At 45.1% G+C, this 22,905-nt stretch overlaps 1 protein-coding gene across 1 annotated transcript in view; it reads left to right on the forward strand.

Moving 5' to 3' along the window:
* LOC122932060 (phospholipid phosphatase-related protein type 1) overlaps positions 1–22,905 on the forward strand; it is a 193,532-nt gene that overhangs the window by 43,528 nt on the left and 127,099 nt on the right. The window contains exon 2 of the mRNA XM_044286248.1: positions 7,469–7,569. Within this exon, the coding sequence (XP_044142183.1) occupies positions 7,507–7,569 (63 nt within the window). The 5' untranslated portion in view covers positions 7,469–7,506. The remainder of the gene's footprint in view (positions 1–7,468; positions 7,570–22,905) is intronic.

Raw genomic sequence — 22,905 nt, forward strand, 5'->3', positions numbered from 1 at the left:
AAACACACAATGCAACAGCACTCTGCAAATACAAATAAAGTACAATAATACCATAGTTATAGAAAATATTCTGGTGCTAATGCTACGTTTATTTAGTAAATTTAAGATTCTTGGCAAATACATTTTGCATTTTGGGCCCGTCTGCCAGCGTCAAGGCGATCTCTATAAGATGGAAACCTAACACTAAATACTACCTGTTATAGTGCAATACTAGCCACCATAAATTACAGGGAATGCAGGTTGCACATACATGCTATGTCCACGCCTTTTACAATTTTTTGTGCCATAATGGTCTCCATTAAATTCAGGAAATAAAGGTACCAACATGCATACCAAGCCCACTCTATACCTCTTCTGGTGTCAGACGGCTTCCAATGAATGCAGGGAGAGCAGGCTACAGCTTTATACTTACACTAATTAACATCTGCCTATATGGCAGACAGGCTCCTCTGGATAGGTCATCAGTATCTAATCGGTGGGGGTTTGACACCCGGGACCCCTGCCGATCAGCTGTTTGAGAAGGCATCAGTGCTCCTGTGAGCACTGCAGCTTTCTTGCAGCTTACAAAGCACAGCACCATACATTGAATAGTGGGTGTGCTTGGTATCACGCTTAGCCCCATTCTTTTGAAATGGACTGAGCTATGACTAGGCCATGTTACTGATCTAAGCCCATTTACTACATAGACCGTTTGCTGTCTGCCCTGACCTGTAGACTGCTTCATGAATTTACTCAAACTCTGTCTACCCTGACCAGTTACTGACTATGAGTTTTGCCTGTTCCTTTGGTGCTATGCACCGTGTCCTCTTCACCTCCTTGGTTAGGCAGCCAACAACATGGAGACTACTAAAAGAGTGGTCTAGTGCGTTGTATGCAGCAAAGTCCAGATCCTTTTATGGGTGTTTAAGAGTGAAAAACAGGGAACTGGGGGAGAACACTCTTAGGTTTATTTCTAAATCAGATTTTTTGGTTGGCACAGTGGTTCCACACCCACTGCCATAACAATGCTGCCTGTAGCTTGTAGTGCAATTCATAATGATAGTTCTCTTTAAATCAGTGATTTCTAATGAAGATTATGGTGATAACTTATCTTGCATTTTAATTATCAGAGCAACTTTTGCTACAAATATGTATAAAAGAATCTCGGGTTGATTAAAAGCAATGTCAGGTTGGGCCTCTTTATGATAATACATTCATACATTGAGTACTGGAAAAGGTGTTGTGGGCTTCATAGAGATAACATTCTGCCAGGGAGCTGGTGTACATCTGCCCCCCCATTTTGACACTTCTAATTGTTAGAAGAACCCACTCATGCTAGAGAATGTAACTAAGCAATCATGTAAGCAGTACTGTAAGTTACAGTATTTCACGTCATAGATTACAGTAATTTGTTTTACAAAATGACTGGAATGAACCAAATAGCGGCACATTAATACAGTCCATATTACTGCTGCATTCTGCCACAGTTTCCATGGTGAAAGATTAGAAAACTGATTCTATTCAAGTGCTAACTATAATAAGCACCTACAGAAAGGTTCCAAGAATTCCAACTTGCTTTGAAGAACATATGTAACCATCAGTATTACAGCTGCTACACCCCATCCCCCATGGCTCTTCAGAGTTGGATTTAGATCACTATGGAACCTGGGGGTGATTTCAGTTCATTTCAGTAGATTGTAGTAACTATAGTAAACTGCACCCATATGACAACCAGGTAAAGCAAGTTTTACACCAAGATTGTTTTTACTAAAGCTACAGTAGATATAAATCTTCACAAAAATGAATGAGGTGTTCCAGAATTTAATGTTGATGGCCTATCCTTAAGATATAATTGTTGACAGTGGCGACTCTAGAAACAATATATAGGGGGGGCACAAAGATACCACAGTCAAAAATGGGGGGGCACAAACAAAATAAGTATATATCAATAAGATTACAAAATACGAGAGAGTTGCGGTCTGCAGGGATACAGTTATAATAAAGCAATTTACTTACAAAAGAAGCTACTCAGTCGTCTGCTGTGCTGTCCCCTGCTTGCTTCCACGGATTCTTCCCCCTTCTTTCTGTCTCTCGTCAGTGCGCAGGCGCACTGTTATGGTGGATCTGTGGAAGACACACTGTTATGGGGGCATCTGTGGATGACACATTATGCCTCTCATTAGCCCTCATTATGCCTCTCATATCAGCCCCCATATCAGCCCTTATGCCTCATTAGCCCCCATATCAGCCCTTATGCCTCATTAGCCCCCATTATGCCTCTTATTAGCCCCATATGCCTCCTATTATCCCCCATATGCCTCCTATTAGCCCCCATATGCCTCCTATTAGCCCCCATATGCCTCCAATTAGCCCCCATATGCCTCCAATTAGCCCCCATATGCCTCCAATTAGCCCCATATGCCTCCTATTAGCCCCATATGCCCCCACATGCCTCCAATTAGCCCCCATATGCCTCCAATTAGCCCCCCATATGCCTCCTATTAGCCCCCATATGCCTCCTATTAGCCCCCATATGCCTCCTATTAGCCCCCATATGCCTCCTATTAGCCCCCATATGCCTCCTATTAGCCCCCATATGCCTCCAATTAGCCCCCATATGCCTCCAATTAGCCCCCATATGCCTCCAATTAGCCCCCATATGCCTCCTATTAGCCCCCATATGCCTCCTATTAGCCCCCATATGCCTCCAATTAGCCCCCATATGCCTCCTATTAGCCCCATATGCCTCCAATTAGCCCCATATGCCTCCAATTAGCCCCCATATGCCTCCAATTAGCCCCCATATGCCTCCTATTAGCCCTCATATGCCTCCTATTAGCCCTCATATGCCTCCTATTAGCCCCCATATGCCCCCATATGCCTCCTATCAGCCCCATATGCCTCCTATTAGCCCCATATGCCTCCTATTAGCCCCATATGCCTCCTATTAGCCCCAAATATGCCTCCAATTAGCCCCCAAATATGCCTCCAATTAGCCCCCAAATATGCCTCCAATTAGCCCCCATATGCCTCCAAATGCCCCCATATGCCTCCAATTAGCCCCCAAATATGCCTCCAATTAGCCCCCATATGCCTCCAAATGCCCCCATATGCCTCCTATTAGCCCCCATATGCCTCCTATTAGCCCCCATATGCCTCCTATTAGCCCCCATATGCCTCCTATCAGCCCCATATGCCTCCTATTAGCCCCATATGCCTCCTATTAGCCCCAAATATGCCTCCAATTAGCCCCAAATATGCCTCCAATTAGCCCCCAAATATGCCTCCAATTAGCCCCCATATGCCTCCAAATGCCCCCATATGCCCCCAATTAGCCCCCAAATATGCCTCCAATTAGCCCCCAAATATGCCTCCAATTAGCCCCCAAATATGCCTCCAATTAGCCCCCATATGCCTCCAAATGCCCCCATATGCCTCCTATTAGCCCCCATATGCCTCCAATTAGCCCCCAAATATGCCTCCAAATGCCCCATATGGCTCCAATTAGCCCTCATATGCCTCCTATTAGCCCCCATATGCCTCCAATTAGCCCCCATAATGCCCCCAGCAGCCACATTTTTTATAAAATAAAAAATAAAAACACTTACCTCTCCTGCTCCTGGACGGACGCCGCCTGCCATTTTCTCCTCAGTCGACTGTGCTCTAAACTGGCGCGCACAGCGTGAGATCACAGAGCGACCTTACGCTGTGCGCAGCCCTGCACAGCCGACAGCCGAGGACCAGGAAGTGGTGAGTACAGAGCGTTTACCACTTCCTGGTCCTTCGGTACTAATGAGCGCTTCCATAATGGAGGCGCTCATTAGTATTCACTCTGGGGAATCAGCGGGGGGGCACCCGGGGGGGCCAGGGACAACATAGGGGGGGCAATTGCCCCCCCTCGCCCCCCTCTAGCGACGCCACTAATTGTTGAGATCCTCACCGATTAGCAAAATGAGGTGGAGTTTTTCTCAGTACTATTCACCGCAGGACCTGCCTGATGCATGCCTTTACCCTTTTGTTCTCCTGGTAAATGGGGGTATCTCAGCAATGACCATGATCTCTATCTTCCAGTAGTGGTGAGCCAAAGCCAGAGGAGTGTATTCTATGACCATCTGTAACTTCTATGTTTCTATAGTGAAATATAAACCACTATCATGGAGGTCTATAGTTTGTCAATGTCAACTAAAAAATGCTGACTTCAGCTATTTATTAAAATGGTTCATTCTTTTTACACTATTTGTCTTCCACATTGTTTAAAATCCTGATGACGACTCTACAAAGCTAATTTGGGATCAGTATACTTGAGGCTCCAGTGTTACTAAATTAAATTATACAGCCTGCTACAAAATAAAGTAAGATAAAGACAGAATAAGCTAACATTGATGAGTCTATTAGACAAAAATAACCATATTTGGTGTGCTCACCCTGTAAGTTGTGTCCTCCTTGCTGGAGCCAGGAAAACCGCTTGATAAGTCTCGCAGACGCTTACACGTTTTGACCTAAAGAGGTCTTAATCATAATAAACTATGATTAATACCGGGTCGAAACATTTAAGCAATTTTTCTTGTGTCCTGTCAATGTGTGTACATACACACCAATAAAGGATTGAATATATTTATCCACCAAAAGAGCTGGATGTTTTCTTCTTTGATTGTATTTTCTGACTATTGTCCAAAACTGATAAAAAAATAAAAAAAACATTAAAAAAAACACGGGTGCAAATTCCATGTAATAAAATCCTGATCTGATTTGCAATGGAAATTTCCCTAAAACAAAGACCACTGAAGAGGATTTGTGTATCTTTCTTATTTATCAACATTGAACTTATGCATTTGTATTTCCGGTCTACTGGTATTAAAGGGTTTGTCCCTTACAGATCCCGTGCCTCAGCTCCAGTTCTCCTGGCCAGGCTCTGTTTACCCGGCTGCAGTGGTGGCTTCATGTTGACATGTGACTGCTGCAGCCAGTCACAGACCCAGTTGGGTGCAACCGTGTTTTGTCTTTCAGAAGGATCCTGGTCAGGGGTGTAACTACCACTATAGCAGACATAGTGGCTGCTATGGGGCCCACAATGTCAGGGGACCCAGCCTGGAACAAAATATAGTCAAAAGAGTGGAGGACAGCATTACTTACAATGTATGTAATGCATCCCCCACAGTCCTCTTCTTCTAAGCTGCCTAGAACTGTTGGGTCATAGAAGAGGAGGAGGACTCACAGCATGACACAGCAAGTCAGGGCCCAGAAGCTGTAGTGTCTGGTCTGTGCTGTGTCTCCCTCTCCTCTACCTGTTCCTTAGCTACATTCTTAATTGTGCTCCTGAGCCCCTCCATGACTACCCTGGTATTCGAGGGGGATGTGCCAAATGAGGAGACTGCCTGCAGAACATAAAAAGTTAGTGTTGTAGGGGGCACAGCAGGGGATTTAACAGGTGAGAAATGGTTATTTTTAATCACATTGCCTATAGTTATGCTGCACTGTAGTATTTGGATCAGCGGAGGCAGTATTCTGTGCTGCACTGTGGTATTTGCTTCTGCTGGGGCAGTATTATGTACTGCACTGTAGTATTTGGATCAGCGGAGGCAGTATTTTGTGCTGCACTGTGGTATTTGCTTCTGCTGGGGCAGTATTTTGTACTGCACTGTAGTTTTTGACTCTGCTGGGGTTGCATTTTATGCTGCACTGTGATATTTGGTTCTGCTGAGGCAGTATTTTGTGATGCACTACGGTATTGCCGGCCCTGACTATTCTGTTCTTGTCTACTTTTGTTATCCTGTCTTCTTTCAATTTGGACCTGCCTACAACATGGAGCTACTTTTAGGTTTTCTTTCCAGGGCCACTTTAAGTTCCCAGTCTGCCCCTGGATATTGATATCTGATATTGATGACCTATCCTAACAATAGGTCATCAATATTAAACTTCTGGAAAACCCTTTAATTCTGACTGAGACCTCTTACACATTTTTTGTGATGGTTTACAATTTAGTACTCAATACTGAACCAAATTGTGCAATATATCGCTCTTCGCTCGGGACTAAATGCTGTATTTTGGAGCATAATCCATAAATAGATAAAGGCAAAAGAGATGATCTCCTAGTGAAGACTATTGGGCAGATTTATCATGGCCTGGTGGCATATGTCAGGCTACGATAACCAGGTGCACTGCTGGATACTGTGCCTAATTTATGATTAGTGTTGATTGCAAATATTCTAATCGCAAATGTTTATCGCGAATACCGGCACTTCGAGAATTCGCAAAGATGTAGAATATAGTGCTATATATTCATAATCGCAAATATTCTTTTTTTTTTAATCAGATAGTTTTTATTGATACATTTTCCATGTATACAAAGATAAACATAACATATCAACAGAGGATACATTAAGGGGCAATCGCGAATATTCTAGATTTTTTTCATCAGTACCCTCACTGCTTCTTGCTTGTGGGCCAATGAGAAGGCTGTAATGTCTTTGTCAGAGCTTAGCAACATCCCTAGCAACCAATAGGAAAGTTGCCTACCCCTTATATTATTATATATATATATATATAATACAGATAGTTAGTGGGAGATAGTCAGTGTAGGTTATATCCTGATATAGTGTAGCTGATAGGTTCCAGTGCAGGGTATTAGGTAGTGTGATAGGAATTACTGTTTCTCTGCTGTCCATACATACATGCTACAGACATAGTGCTGTGATGTCACAACAATGCTTAGTGCACCAATCAGTAATATCTACTCAGACCTGATAAAAGTTGCATGTATTGTTTAAAAAATATGTGCATAATTAGTGCCGAATTGCGCAATCACAAAAATAATGACTGGAGATCACGAATTCTAGAATTCGCTAATTTATTGCTAATATTATGCGAACAATTAGTGAAATATCTCAAAAATGAATATTGCCTATGCCACTCATCACTATTTATGATGAGGCATATGACTGGTCATAATAAGGTGCAGCATCCAGCACTCCATGCACCAGCCCCAGGCTTAGATTTGAGTGTTCTTCTACATCAAAAGATTTTTACACAAGTGTCATTGAAAAAGGGACAAACGTGCAGTTTGCATTTTTTTATGCCGCAAAAGTAGCGTATTTAAATACTAAATCTCCCCTATGACCAGACATTCAATCCGATGCAACTCTTCATCAAAATGTCCACTGTATTTGGGATCTGTGTGCACAAGGTGGTAACCTGTGAGTAAGGATCTACTGAAGAGCAACCCACATATGGAGAAACTGTTTGCCATAGTCCATTTATCTTGAAAGCAACCCTTGATATTGAGGAAATATTCAGCATCCGTCATCCGACTATATACCGTAGAATATGAATATTTTAGTAAGTTTATTGCCTATATTTGTGCTATGTTGAGATGTTTTTCCACAAAGACCCTATAAAATACTGCTCACTCTATTAAATGCCATGGTAATTGATCCAAAGACAATCAGGTAAACGTCTTTACAGCTTTCTTTCTTTTTCTCTTTGTTTCCAGGCATTTTAGGCATCATAAACCTTTCCAACTGAAAGGCGATGGCTTTGGAGAACAATACCCATCGCAGTTATTCGATTATACCATGCTTCATCTTCGTGGAGGTAAGCGCTGGGTGCCGTCTTGGAATGCGGCAGGGTTGCCATGGTTACAGCTGCAGATCAGTAAACAAGCCACCGTATAGCTTCGTACCCAGTTGATATCTACCAGGTTTTATTGTTATTGAATTGCATGTGTCGCTGGAAAATCCTATAGAGCAGCGCAGCTGGAGGACATTTTATTCCATTGATCACAATACAGTGCAGTCTGGCAATCTGTACTCCGAGGAGGGGAGATCCTTCCTTGTGTCAATAATATATTTTCAGGGGTTTATTAATATATGCAGCAACTATCAGCATTCAGAAGCCTCTTGCAGATCGATAGACTGAAAATCAATAGGAGTTATTAAAGGCCAACAGACAAATAGTTAAAAAAAACGTACAGACACATCCATGGTCTAAATAAGGTCCTGAAGCCAGTGCAATATAAAAAACGACATTAGCGGTGACAGCAGATTTCTTCACTCTCTGGGCGTTCATGAGATTACATGGAACATGAATGAGCAGATGCTGACCTGTCGGTGAGCGTCACTTTATCTTGGTGCCAGGAATGATAACAGCAATGTCATTCAGGGTTCATGGCACTAGTCTACAAGGATGGCAGATATACACCATAGTCCGATGACTGATGAGGTGGAGATCACTCCATGTACAAGCAGATTTGATAGTACACAACTGTATTTTGTGATGTCTTTATATTACGCAGCACCATGCTTTAGTATTAAATGCAAACAATGCCCTTTATAGTTATTAATTTACCTATTTACTAATCCTGTAGATGGCATAAAACTAGACAGTCTCACAGACATGCACCAAATGTATACCATACTTGCAAAGCAAAGCACATTGCCAAAAGTTTTTGAACGGGTACACCCATTTTCCATATGCCCCACTTCTTCCCAGAAGATCCCACCCCTTTTATTACATGTTATACCCCTTTGAAGCATGTACTGTATGGACACCAGTGCCACATGCAGTTAGAGCTCATAGAGGGCTGCTTTTCAGGAGAGCATCCCGGACGTTCCCGTAGAGTTGACTAATATGATGTATCCCAGCAGCTTAATCTGGTTGATAAATTTGGTGCATCACTGGAAACTTTTATCTAACTTTATTCTAACTATTGGTTGGCGCCATTTAGATAAAAAAAAAAACAACAATATTATGCATCTTAACTTACACTTGTTTTATTGTTATGACATTTCGCATTGTAATAACTATTCATACTTTTCTGAATTTAAGAAATAATTTACACAAAATGATGCATCTTAGGTTGATCTTAGGAGATCTGGGATAATTCAGATAATGCTTTGAAATGTCTACATGTAGCTTGCGGTATAAATTCCTTGTCCTTATAGAGTAAAATTGCTGTACCTGTCCATGGTACTGAAATATTAGCTGTCCTCTTTAAAGGGAACCTGTCATCAACTTTATGCTGACCTCACTGAGGGCAGCATAATTTAGTGATAAAAATGCTGATTTCAGTGGTGTGTCACTCATGAGCTAAAAGTCAGTGGTTGCTGAGAACCAGCATCATAATCATTGCAGCCCAGGCCTGGAAAAGAGTCAAATCTACCTGAGAAGAGTCATGGTTATTTCTAATCTCATGCACTCTCACCCATCTTCTGCTGATTGGCAGTTCTCTCCTGGAGAGAAAGGGAGAAAACTAGGTAGAAGCCTGTCAATCATCAGCAGGTGGGTAGGGAGGGCAGGAATTTATGAATAACCATGACTCTTCTCAGGTAGCTTTAAGTCTTTTCCAGGCCCAGTCTGCAATGATTGGGATGTTGGTTCTCGGCAACCACTTACTTGTAACTTATAAATGACAGACCACTGAAATCAACTCACCTGTGTCTACTTTATTCTGCCGTTAGTATGGGCAGCATAAAGTTGATGACAGGTTCCCTTTAAAGCCAACCATACGCTTATGATAACTGTCAGCCAAGCGCTTATTCAGCCATCAGCAATTCCTCCTGACTAGAGTTGAGCGGACACCTGGATGTTCGGGTTCGAGAAGTTCGGCCGAACTTCCCGGAAATGTTCGGGTTCGGGATCCGAACCCGATCCGAACTTCGTCCCGAACCCCATTGAAGTCAATGGGGACCCAAACTTTTCGGCACTAAAAAGGCTGTAAAACAGCCCAGGAAAGAGCTAGAAGGCTGCAAAAGGAAGCAACGTGTAGGTAAATCCCCTGCAAACAACTGCAAACAAATGTGGATAGGGAAATGAATAAAAATAAAATAAATATAAATTAACCAATATCAATTGGAGAGAGGTCCCATAGCAGAGAATCAGGCTTCACGTCAGCCACCACTGCAACAGTCCATTGTCATATATTTAGGCCCAGCACCCAGGCAGAGGAGAAAGGTCCCGTAAGAGAAAATGGCTTCATGTCAGCAGAGAATCAGTCTGCATGTCATAGCAGAGAATCAGGCTTCACGTCAGCCACCACTGTAACAGTCCATTGTCATATATTTAGGCCCAGCACACAGGCAGAGGAGAGAGGTCCCGTAACAGAGAATCTGGCTTCATGTCAGCAGAGAATCAGTCTGCATGTCATAGCAGAGAATCAGGCTTCACGTCAGCCACCGCTGTAACAGTCCATTGTCATATATTTAAGCCCAGCACCCAGGCAGAGGAGAAAGGTCCCGTAACAGAGAATCTGGCTTCATGTCAGCAGAGAATCAGTATGCATGTCATAGCAGAGAATCAGGCTTCACGTCAGCCACCACTGCAACAGTCCATTGTCATATATTTAGGCCCAGGCACCCAGCCAGAGGAGAGAGGTCCCGTAACAGAGAATCTGGCTTCATGTCAGCAGAGAATCAGTCTGCATGTCATAGCAGAGAATCAGGCTTCACGTCAGCCACCACTGCAACAGTCCATTGGCATATATTTAGGCCCAGCACCCAGGCAGAGGAGAGAGGCCCCGTAACAGAGAATCTGGCTTCATGCCAGCAGAGAATCAGTCTGCATGTCATAGCAGAGAATCAGGCTTCACGTCACCCAAAATTGGAACAGTCCATTGGCATATATTTAGGCCCAGCACCCAGGCAGAGGAGAGAGGTCCCGTAACAGAGAATCTGTCTTCATGTCAGCAGAGAATTAGTCTGCATGTCATAGCAGAGAATCAGGCTTCACGTCAGCCACCAACAGTCCATTGGCATATATTTAGGCCCCGGCAACCAGACAGAGGAGAGGTTCATTCAACTTTGGGTAGCCTCGCAATATAATGGTAAAATGAAAATAAAAATAGGATTGAATGAGGAAGTGCCCTGGAGTACAATAATATATGGTTAAGGGGAGGTAGTTAATGTCTAATCTGCACAAGGGATGGACAGGTCCTGTGGGATCCATGCCTGGTTCATTTTTATGAACGTCAGCTTGTCCACATTGGCTGTAGACAGGCGGCTGCGTTTGTCTGTAATGACGCCCCCTGCCGTGCTGAATACACGTTCAGACAAAACGCTGGCCGCCGGGCAGGCCAGCACCTCCAAGGCATAAAAGGCTAGCTCTGGCCACGTGGACAATTTAGAGACCCAGAAGTTGAATGGGGCCGAACCATCAGTCAGTACGTGGAGGGGTGTGCACACGTACTGTTCCACCATGTTAGTGTAATGTTGCCTCCTGCTAACACGTTGCGTATCAGGTGGTGGTGCAGTTAGCTGTGGCGTGTTGACAAAACTTTTCCACATCTCTGCCATGCTAACCCTGCCCTCAGAGGAGCTGGCCGTGACACAGCTGCATTGGCGACCTCTTGCTCCTCCTCTGCCTTAGCCTTGGGCTTCCACTTGTTCCCCTGTGACATTTGGGAATGCTCTCAGTAGCGCGTCTACCAACGTGCGCTTGTACTCGCGCATCTTCCTATCACGCTCCAGTGCAGGAAGTAAGGTGGGCACATTATCTTTGTAGTGTGGATCCAGCAGGGTGGCAACCCAGTAGTCCGCACACGTTAAAATGTGGGCAACTCTGCTGTCGTTGCGCAGGCACTGCAGCATGTAGTCGCTCATGTGTGCCAGGCTGCCCAGGGGTAAGGACAAGCTGTCCTCTGTGGGAGGCGTATCGTCATCGTCCTGCCTTTCCCCCCAGCCACGCACCAGTGATGGGCCCGAGCTGCGTTGGGTGCCACCCCGCTGTGACCATGCTTCATCCTCATCCTCCTCCACCTCCTCCTCATCCTCGTCCTCCTCGTCCTCCAGTAGTGGGCCCTGGCTGGCCACATTTGTGCCTGGCCTCTGCTGTTGCAAAAAACCTCCCTCTGAGTCACTTCGAAGAGACTGGCCTGAAAGTGCTAAAAATGACCCCTCTTCCTCCTCCTCCTCCTCCTCCTGGGCCACCTCCTCTTCCATCATTGCCCTAAGTGTTTTCTCATAGAAGTGGTATTGTAATGCTGATAACGGCGTCATCGCCACTGGCCATGTTGGTGGAGTACTCGAAACAGCGCAACAGGGCACACAGGTCTCGCATGGAGGCCCAGTCATTGGTGGTGAAGTGATGCTGTTCCGTAGTGCAACTGACCTGTGCGTGCTGCAGCTGAAACTCCACTATGGCCTGCTGCTGCTCGCACAGTCTGTCCAGCATGTGCAAGGTGGAGTTCCACCTGGTGGGCACGTCACATATGAGGCAGTGAGCGGGAAGGCGGAAGTTACGCTGTAGCGCAGACAGGCGAGCAGCGGCAGGATGTGAATGCCGGAAGCGCGAACAGACGGCCCGCACTTTATGCAGCAGCTCTGACTTGGCGGGGTAGTTGTGAATGAACTTCTGCACCACCAAATTCAGCACATGTGCCAAGCAAGGGATGTGCGTCAAACCGGCTAGTCCCAGAGCTGCAACGAGATTTCGCCCATTATCGCACACCACCAGGCCGGGCTTGAGGCTCACCGGCAGAAACCACTCGTCGGTCTGTTGTTCTATACCCCGCCACAACTCCTGTGCGGTGTGGGGCCTGTCCCCCAAACATATAAGTTTCAGAATGGCCTGCTGACGTTTACCCCTGGCTGTGCTGAAGTTGGTGGTGAAGGTGTGTGGCTGACTGGATGAGCAGGTGGAAGAAGAGGAGGAGGAAGCTGAGTAGGAGGAGGTGGCAACAGGAGGCAAAGAATCTTGCCCTGCGATCCTTGGCGGCAGAAGGACGTGCGCCAAACAGCTCTCCGCCTGGGGCCCAGCTGCCACTACATTTACCCAGTGTGCAGTTAGGGATATATAGCGTCCCTGGCCATGCTTACTGGTCCACGTATCTGTGGTTAGGTGGACCTTGCCACAGATGGCGTTGCGCAGTGCACACTTGATTTTATCGGATACTTGGTTGTGCAGGGAAGGCACGGCTCTCTTGGAGAAGTAGTGCCGGCTAGGAACAATATACTGTGGGACAGCAAGCGACATGAGCTGTTTGAAGCTGTCTGTGTCCACCAGCCTAAATGACAGCATTTCATAGGCCAGTAGTTTAGAAATGCTGGCATTCTCGGCCAGGGATCGAGGGTGGCTAGGTGGGAATTTATGCTTTCTCTCAAATGTTTGTGAGATGGAGAGCTGAACGCTGCTGTGTGACATGGTTGAGATGCTTGGTGACGGAGGTGGTGGTGTTTGCTGGGTGGCAGGTGCCAACGTTCCTCCAGAGGCGGAGGAAGAGGCCGAGGCGGCAGCAGCAGAAGAGGCCGAGGCGGCAGCAGCAGAAGAGGCTGAGGCGGCAGCAGCAGAAGAGGTAGCAGGGGGAGCCTGAGTGACTTCCTTGTTTTTAAGGTGTTTACTCCACTGCAGTTCATGCTTTGCATGCAGGTGCCTGGTCATGCAGGTTGTGCTAAGATTCAGAACGTTAATGCCTCGCTTCAGGCTCTGATGGCACAGCGTGAAAACCACTCGGGTCTTGTCGTCAGCACATTGTTTGAAGAAGTGCCATGCCAGGGAACTCCTTGAAGCTGCCTTTGGGGTGCTCGGTCCCAGATGGCGGCGGTGAGTAGCAGGCGGAGTCTCTTGGCGGCGGGTGTTCTGCTTTTGCCCACTGCTCCCTCTTTTGCTACGCTGTTGGCTCGGTCTCACCACTGCCCCTTCCTCCGAACTGTGAAAGTCAGTGGCACGACCTTCATTCCATGTGGGGTCTAGGACCTCATCGTCCCCTGCATCGTCTTCCACCCAGTCTTGATCCCTGACCTCCTGTTCAGTCTGCACACTGCAGAAAGACGCAGCAGTTGGCACCTGTGTTTCGTCATCATCAGAGACATGCTGAGGTGGTATTCCCATGTCCTCATCATCAGGAAACATAAGTGGTTGTGCGTCAGTGCATTCTATGTCTTCCACCGCTGGGGAAGGGCTAGGTGGATGCCCTTGGGAAACCCTGCCAGCAGAGTCTTCAAACAGCATAGGAGACTGCTGCATAACTTGCGGCTCAGACAGTTTCCCTGGTATGCATGGGGGTGATGTGACAGACTGATGGGCTTGGTTTTTAGGCGCCATCTGTGCGCTTTCTGCAGAAGACTGGGTGGAAGATAATGTGAACGTGCTGGATCCACTGTCGGCCACCCAATTGACTAATGCCTGTACCTGCTCCGGCCTTACCCTCCTTAGAACGGCATTGGGCCCCACCAAATATCGCTGTAAATTATGGCGGCTACTAGGACCTGAGGTAGTTGGTACACTAAGACGTGTGGCTGTGGCAGAACGGCCACGTCCTCTCCCAGCACCAAAGGGTCCACTAACACCACCACGACCGTGTCCGCGTCCGCGTCCCTTACTAGATGTTTTCCTCATTGTTACCGTTCACCACAATAAGAAAAATATTATTTGGCCCAATGTATTGAATTCAAATTCAGGCCTTTTTTTTACAGACACCTAACACTATCTGGCTATCTATTTAGGTACCGTATTACACTAATACAGTCACAGCAGTAACCACAGATTTAGCTGGATATAAATTTGAGGCCTATTATTTAGGCACTGGGTGACAGGTATACGTTTACTGACAGAATTAGACTTGGAAATGCACAGTAGCGTGTGTGTGTGAAGTTATTCAGAATGACCCTATGTGCACCTTGAATCTTATATACCTTTTTAGGGATAGATTTAAAATAGCTCTGATACAGCAGAAACCACTAATTTAGGAAATTGCTAAATTGGGAATTGTATTTCAACCGAGAACAAAAAACGTGCTTTGACGGACACTAAATAACTTGACCAGCCATAGCAGTACAGCAGTAACGACAGATTTAGCTGGATATAAATTTGAGGCCTAGTATTTAGGCGCTGGGTGACAGGTATAGGTTTACTGACAGAATTAGACTTGGAAATGCACAGTAGCGTGTGTGTGTGAAGGTTTTCAGAATGACCCTATGTGCACCTTGAATCTTATATACCCTTTTAGGGATAGATTTAAAATAGCTCTGATACAGCAGAAACCACTAATTTAGGAAATTGCTAAATTGGGAATTGTATTTCAACCCAGAACAAAAAATGTGCTTTGACGGACACTAAATAACTTGACCAGCCACAGCAGTACAGCAGTAACGACAGATTTAGCTGGATATAAATTTGAGGCCTAGTATTTAGGCGCTGGGTGACAGGTATAGGTTTACTGACAGAATTAGACTGGGATATGGCCAAAAAATAACCACACTATTGCTGGTTAAATGCACTTGGTGTGACAGCTTGACCAACCACACTATTGAGGGTTAAATGCACTTGGTGACAGCTTGCCCCTGATGTAGTATATGGCCAAAAAATAACCAGACTATTGCTGGTTAAATGCACTTGGTGTGACAGCTTGACCCTGATGTAGGATTTAGCCAAAAAACAACCACACCATTGAGGGTTAAATGCACTTGGTGACAGGCTCAGCTTGCCCCTGATGTAGTATATGGCCAAAAAATAACCACACTATAGCTGGTTAAATGCACTTGGTGTGACAGCTTGACCCTGATGTAGGATTTAGCCAAAAAGCAACCACACCATTGAGGGTTAAATGCACTTGGTGACAGGCTCAGCTTGCCCCTGATGTAGTATATGGCCAAAAAATAACCACACTATTGCTGGTTAAATGCACTTGGTGTGACAGCTTGACCCTGATGTAGGATTTAGCCAAAAAACAACCACACCATTGAGGGTTAAATGCACTTGGTGGCAGCTTGTGCTGGCACACCACAAGACACAAAATGGCCGCCGATCACCCCAGAAAAAAGTGACTGAAAAACGCTCTGGGCAGCCTAAAAACAGTGAGCAATTCAATAGCAGCAGTTCAATCATCCACAGCTGCAGATCGATCTCTGAAGGAAGTCTTTTGGAGGAGTTAATCACTGCCTAATCTCGCCCTAACGTCGCGGCTGCAACCTCTCCCTATCCTGATCAGAGCAGAGTGACGGGCGGCGCTATGTGACTCCAGCTTAAATAGAGGCTGGGTCACAAGATGCTCTGGCCAATCACAGCCATGCCAATAGTAGGCATGGCTGTGACGGCCTCTTGGGGCAAGTAGTATGACGCTTGTTGATTGGCTGCTTTCCAGCCTTTCAAAAAGCGCCAAGAAAGCGACGAACACCGAACCCGAACCCGAACCCGGACTTTTACGAAAATTTCCGGGTTCGGGTCCGTGTCACGGACACCCCAAAATTCGGTACGAACCCGAACTATACAGTTCGGGTTCGCTCATCCCTACTCCTGACCCCTCTCCATACACATGCATAGTTGGCTTCACCAGCTGTGCATGTGGTCTCAGTATAGAGAGGAGAGGAAATGTGATCAGACACTTCAGACAGTGGCTTATCTCAAAAGGATCTGACATGTTGAAATCCAATGGCCAGATTCTTCTTGCCCTCAACATCTAGCATTGGAGGGAAGCTGGGACACACTCACAGACATTACATGGCTGGTCAGTCGCACCTAATTTGGTGGGCTTGGTGGTTAAGACAGTGCAGCAATTATGTGTTAAAATCTAATAGCTACCCAATATTAACAACACTAACCATCAGGCAGATGTATTCAAATAATGCAGAAATTTAATTTATGTTTGGTCCTTTAAAGCCTTCAAGTGGATGTAGGCTTTAGATAATTACTAGCTTAAACCTACAATCCTGCCTCTTTCTGCTGACAGGCAAGCATTATTTTGCCAGATTCATCTTTTACTAATGCTGGCTGCCGAGGCTGCTATAAAAAGTATCTGAATGCAAAGCATGACTCTCCACTTTATGATTTAAAGGAAGACATTTTTAAAAGAAAAAAATAAAATGCCCCACCCACTTCCCTCACTTTAAATGACTTGTATTTCAGATAAAGAGGAACAGATGTTTCAAATATGGCACTGATTCTAAATAGTATATTTGGCAATGTCCAATCAATAAAACACCAAATTAAAATATTAATCCAGGATGTGGTGTGTTAGTATGCGCGCACATATATTGGTCTCAATAGTTGATGGTCGCAGGGCCCTTTCAGCACTAAGAACTAAAACTATCCACCAGTATATGCCTCTATTTATTTAAAATCTAGATCCAAATAATTGTCACAACCAGACAGCTGAGAAGCTCTGACAGAGGCCTTTCAGAACCTCCTCCTTGAGTTTCTGTGTTGTGGTATTCAGTTCCTCCTCTCGTTAGCCTCTCTCAGCTGTCATGTGTTGGACTAATTGCTTCCCTTTAAATTCCTCCCCAGAATGCATTTCTGGGCGGCTTATACTTCTTCCTGGAGTGTGTGTGCATGCTGACTTTGTTCTCCTGTTTGCTACAAAGCTAAGTGTTGTACCTTTATCTGTTATTTTCTGTTTGCTGGATCCCAGGTGACCCTGACTCCCTCCGTATCTTGTGTAGGGAGCCGGTGGTCGTGTCCCCTCACTATTGTAGGGTGCTCAGGGCTTTATAGTCAAGGTTCGTGGATATGCAAACCTCCACCATTAGGATCTTTGCATAGGCTGAGCAGCCAGGGAAAGTGCCAGGTCTTCTGCAGGGGTCTCCCTTGGTTCCTTAGCTTTTGGATCCAGCGAGTCATTTATACATGTTGCTTTGCCTTGTTTCCTGTACACCGTCCGTGACAATAATCCAAATTAGGAATTTAGGGGGTAATTTATTAAGACCAGCGTTTTATAGAGAAATAGAGCAAATTAATATTCACATCCTAACTAAAAAAGAAGTCTTCATTTGAGTGCCCTGAATGAATGTTTATTACAGATTATAAACTTTAAACCCTTCCTCCAGGCATGTCACTAAGATCAGGAATGTGGTCTTATCAGCACAATGGGGGATGGGTACTACATTACAAGACACATCATTACACAGACTGGTAAAAATAAAAGGGAACAGAATTAAAGGGACAGAACCAATCAGTACTTAAAAAATACCCTTACAATACATCCCTGGATATGAGCAGTATATAATGTGATGGAAAAATGAATGAAGCCAGCAAAGGAGGCAATATAGATAATAACATTACATTAGTAATTGCCTTGTATTACCTTGGTCTACATGATAAATGCCATTTGTTGAAGTGAGACAAAGTCTAAAATATCCCCCCGATGCCCAGGCCCCTCGTATACATTATACTTACCTGCTCCCTGGCACCCGCGTTGCCCTGGCTCCCTGCGTAGCTAAAGAGGAATTGATTGGCTATTCTAACTGAGCATTGTTTCATTAATTATTTCTGGCTCTAGACCCTGAAAATTCTCAATGACAGGAAATTTGAAGACTCGTATAATAGGTTTTGATTACATCCAACAAACAAGATACATTTTTATATGTTTTCTGATGTAGTGGCAGGAGGAGCTGTTGCAGTGCTGGGACATAGAGAATTTTTGTCATCATTCCAGTCCAGCAGAGGGAGCCAGTTCCCAGCTAGAGATAACAGGGGAAGACACAGTCTGCTACATAGGAAGAGCAGTTCAGCCAGTGCCTGGGGAAGGAGAGGATTGGACTGCAGGAGATCCAAAGCAAGGTCCATTACCAGAGCTCTGGGGTGGGGTGATGTAGCCACCCAAGTAAAGCAGTGCAGCCCAACCAGGTACAGAGAGGCTACAGCAGGCAGATCATTGTGTGGCACTGAAGGACGAGTGCAACACAAACCAGTACAAGGGAGTTATGGATGTGAGGAGCACATGTGCAGACAAGCAAGGTCTCAGAAGTGCCCAGCCAGATTCTACACTGCAGCAAAGAGAATGGTCCCGCCTTGGAGAGATAGAGATCCAGATACCAGTAGGGTCCCTCGCCCACTAGCAGGAACAATGCGGCCCCTGAGAGACTGTATAAAGTTAAACCAATTCCACAGAGACTGTAATCACACCCTCCCTGCTATCAGCTTAGTTTCTTAATGAGACAGTGTCCCTATTGACTATAAATATACCAGTTTCACAAGTAGTTTGTTGCTGTATTGCAAAATCACTTTTAGTAAAGCTGTTCCAGTGTTCCTCAGTTTGTCCCCATCCACCTGAGGACCTTACACTGAGATCATTTTATGTGATTAGACAAATTGAAAACATTAAAATAAAGCCCCATTAATTTGCCTATAGGTCTTTTCTACAACAACGGCAATATCTAAACCATATTTTACACATGGTGCGCTCCGCAACACAAGTATTACATACTGGGGCAAAGTAGAATTGGCTCAGTTGCCCATAATAGCAACCAATCAGATTCCACCTTTCATTTTTAACAAATCCTTTGGAAAATAATAGATGGAATCTGATTGGTTGCTATGGGCAACTAAGCCAGTTCTACTTTACACCAGTTTGATAAATCTCCTCCAGTGTATCACATATTGAAATGCAGACAAGCCCCTTTTTACCTGTATATCACTGAAATAATTGTGGTTATATTTCCACTACTCGCTGAGACTCTTTTCTAGAACAAGCAGATTGTTTGTGCTGCTAGGGTTTGATAATGGTACATTTCATTGATAAGTATGCAGCATTTGTCTGCTAACATAATGGTTCTGAACTCACACATAGTTTGATAGACTACTCCCAGCAGGTAATACAAGAATTAGGCTCCTGCTATTTCAGAATTGTAGAGGTCTGCATGTGATGTATTCTATGCAGTCTTCTAGCTGCTTCTAAACAGAAAAAAGCTGGTCTTGTGTGCTCCGCACATTCTGCGTATTCTGGTCTGTATTTTTACTGTTAATAACTATGAGTCAATCAATATACTTTTGACATAATACAGGCAAATAATAATAGGGAAAAGAATGAATTTTAGTCACCAACACACATTAGTTATCTGGTATTTCTTTTATGTGTTTTCAAACAATTTTTTAAATCATCGTAATTACTAGAATATGTAAGCTTTTTGCTACTCAGTTGATTATGTGAGCGGCAGTGCCCCAGGGCAGGTGGTTGCAAATAGTTTGTTATTTTATGTTATGTAATGTTATATGTATTGTTATGCCATGTATTGCAACTAGCGAGCAATCTAGAATCTGAAGCTCGCTTCGCTCATCACTAATAGCAACCAGTATAGTCATGTATAGCACAGCCTAGGGTTAATAATCCTGGTCAGCTCTTTGCAGGAGGTTGGGTAGGGGATCCAGGATCAACCCCCAGCTCAGTTAGTCAGTGTATTGTGAGAGTTTAGAAAGGAAGGAAGCTGTGCCTTGGGCTCTTTCTTCTTAGGCCCAGAAAGTTCCAGAGACTAACAGATCTCTGCTTGAATTACTGCAAGATCAACAGAAAGAAAGAGAAACAGGAAAACTTCGAATCTGCATGGCCAAGGATAGGAGTCAGCAAGGTAATCTGTGACTACACTTATTCAGATTTGACTGCTGTGGGAGACACTGTAAGAAACAATTCACACTTGGACACATCCCGCCCAGGTGTGCCTTGAAGACCCTTTATCCCACAGTGGACATTACAACCATCATTGCCAGCCATAGATTCTACTAAGAGAGACTTTAGGAAAATATTGTACAAAGAGGGCAATAACTCCCATCCTTGCCTAAATTAATTCACCGTTATCTGGGAGAGAATTGTACTGTGTACAGTTGGAACTGTATTTTGCTATAGTTGGAGGTACCACAACTTCCATTTTGCATGCAGTAAAGAGAGACATTTATTCTTATACTGTACTTCTGGCCTGGTTTTCTGACTCCTACACCACATGCCTACAATTGCACTCTACACACCCTTCCTTTCAGCCATCCAAATACCTGACATCAAGGGCATCCCAGCTACCATCAAACAGGAGCTCCAGAATCGGGGAAGGGTGCCCCTCCTATCACTGCATGGCCCTAGGGAGCAACGGTGAAAGGATAGCCACCGTGATTGACGGTGGCAGCCTGACCTACTACCACTCTCATCCCCTTTTCCAGTTACTCATTGGCTCTCTGCAACAGGTAAACATCGCAAGATATCTCGAGAAGAGACACAGGGTAGACTGAGGATGGCAACCATTAGAAAAGAAAGATTCCTCTTCTAAAGGAATACCTAATATACCATAGACAACACAGCATTTCCACCACAAAAGCACTGTCTAACGTTGGAATTTTTGATCTGTGAGCCATCCTCAATTTTTTTTAATCTATATATAGAGGTAGGTAACCACGTAAGGTGCCAACTTATAACCCGAAGGGGGGGGTTAACTTTCATACAATAACTTTTATGGTCCTCTGTCAGAGCTTAGCCTGCACTGCCTATGCACAGTTCCATCACTGTACCACAAGCTGCAATTAGTCAGCCAGGTTGCAGCATACTGGCCAATGAACATTTCCCTTCTTACACTGACGGAAACGTTTATTGGTCAGTGTCACTGAGTAATGACATTGACCAATGAGCGCTTTCATCACTGTAATAAGGGAAACACTCATTAGGCAGTGTTTTCTTCCTCCTTGCTGATGCCTTTATCTCAGCAAATTCAATGCAGCTTGTAGTGTAGTGCCGGGGATGTGTGCCGGCTGTGCAGGCTAAGCTCTAACGGGCCCTCTGCATTCTGCTGCCGATCACATGGAGCAGGAGTGAGACTGATGTCTCTACTATCCACCTCCCTACAGACACCAACATTGCCTTCTTTTCTGCGTTCAAAGAAAAGCAATTTACAGGTTTTCTGATGCTGGTGCCACAAATTCAATGTACTATTTGTGGTCGGGGCTACCCCTGAACTGGGACCCTAACCAGTAGTTAACTAAACGGTTTGATTTGTGCCGTAACCGCAACGTCGTAGGGATGACTGAAGGAGGCCAAAAGAGCAAGCCACTAGAAACTTTATTTACGAACCGCATTTATAGTACGAGATTCTGACAGGCGTGAGACATTTCAATGTTCGGGTGAGGTATGTATCGTGAATAACAGGAGGAGTGCCAGCGCCCTAATTTCCTGATGACGTGAGCAGGAACTCTGTTCTTGGAAGCTGCAGAAGTGGCGCCAATCCGGAAGGAGTGGCCGGAGACAGATGCCGGGTCTAAGCCTAGGTTGGCCAGCAGGGAGCGAACATGTGAAACAAATTGGGAGCTTGTGAGGTGTGCGGCGTTGAAAGGCAACAGTGGCCTCTGAGGTGACGAACTGTCAATACTACTTAACAACTGATGAAATACTTGAACGGGGCACCAGCGGTGAGTGGTTGGGTAGTATGTGACCTGGGTAGGAGGGCCTGTCTGTGAAGTTTTGGTGCACATGAGCGAGAGAATGAAATTATCTGTGTCAGTCTTCAGTTGTCCGACAGTCAGATACCTGCGGCTGCTACGGGCTGAGGTAAACTCTCCTGGTCTCAGGAAGCCGTAGAAAGCCAGGTATATGGCTGCTTTTATCACTAGACTTTGCTGGGCTCCGAAAGGGCTATGGTCTAACATGTCGGACAGCTGACAAAATATTTGCCCGGTGATGGCCTGGCGGCCCGGCCGCGTGTTAGGATTACATTTCTCAAGTCCCCTGAGTGTAGCCTTGACTACGTGAATGGAGAACACTGAGGGAGCTTGCGGTTGACTAGAGGCTCGGAAATGCTGTACACCGGCTAAGTAAGACTTGACTGTGGAGTACGACAAATTCAACTCAGAGTGACAATAACCAATGAAGGCCAGGATGTAGTTGGAAAAATCGAGGACGCCTTGGGGAAATTTGTCTTGAAATTTAAGAAATGCCCTCCATCCTGTTTGATAAGCCCTGGCCGTGTTGGGTGACAGGGACTTGGCCAGTAGAGAACGAGCTGTAGCTAAGTGAGAGTTTATGTCCAAACCAGTGAAGGGAACGGAGGGACTGTGGCTCCGCTGGCGTCTGCGTCGGGAAATACCTGTGAGAAAAGGCCAAAACTAGCTCTAGACAGCACCTCAGCTGCGACATTTTTCTGTCCTGATATATGTGAGCATGTGTAACGAAACTGGTATTGAAATGAAAGAAGCACTGGCCGTCTGAGGAATGGCAACACCTGCGGGGATTTAGATAAACCGTTATTTAGGATA

This window comes from Bufo gargarizans, chromosome 1 (genome assembly GCF_014858855.1).
Source record: "Bufo gargarizans isolate SCDJY-AF-19 chromosome 1, ASM1485885v1, whole genome shotgun sequence".
In the NCBI taxonomy this organism is placed as follows: domain Eukaryota; kingdom Metazoa; phylum Chordata; class Amphibia; order Anura; family Bufonidae; genus Bufo; species Bufo gargarizans.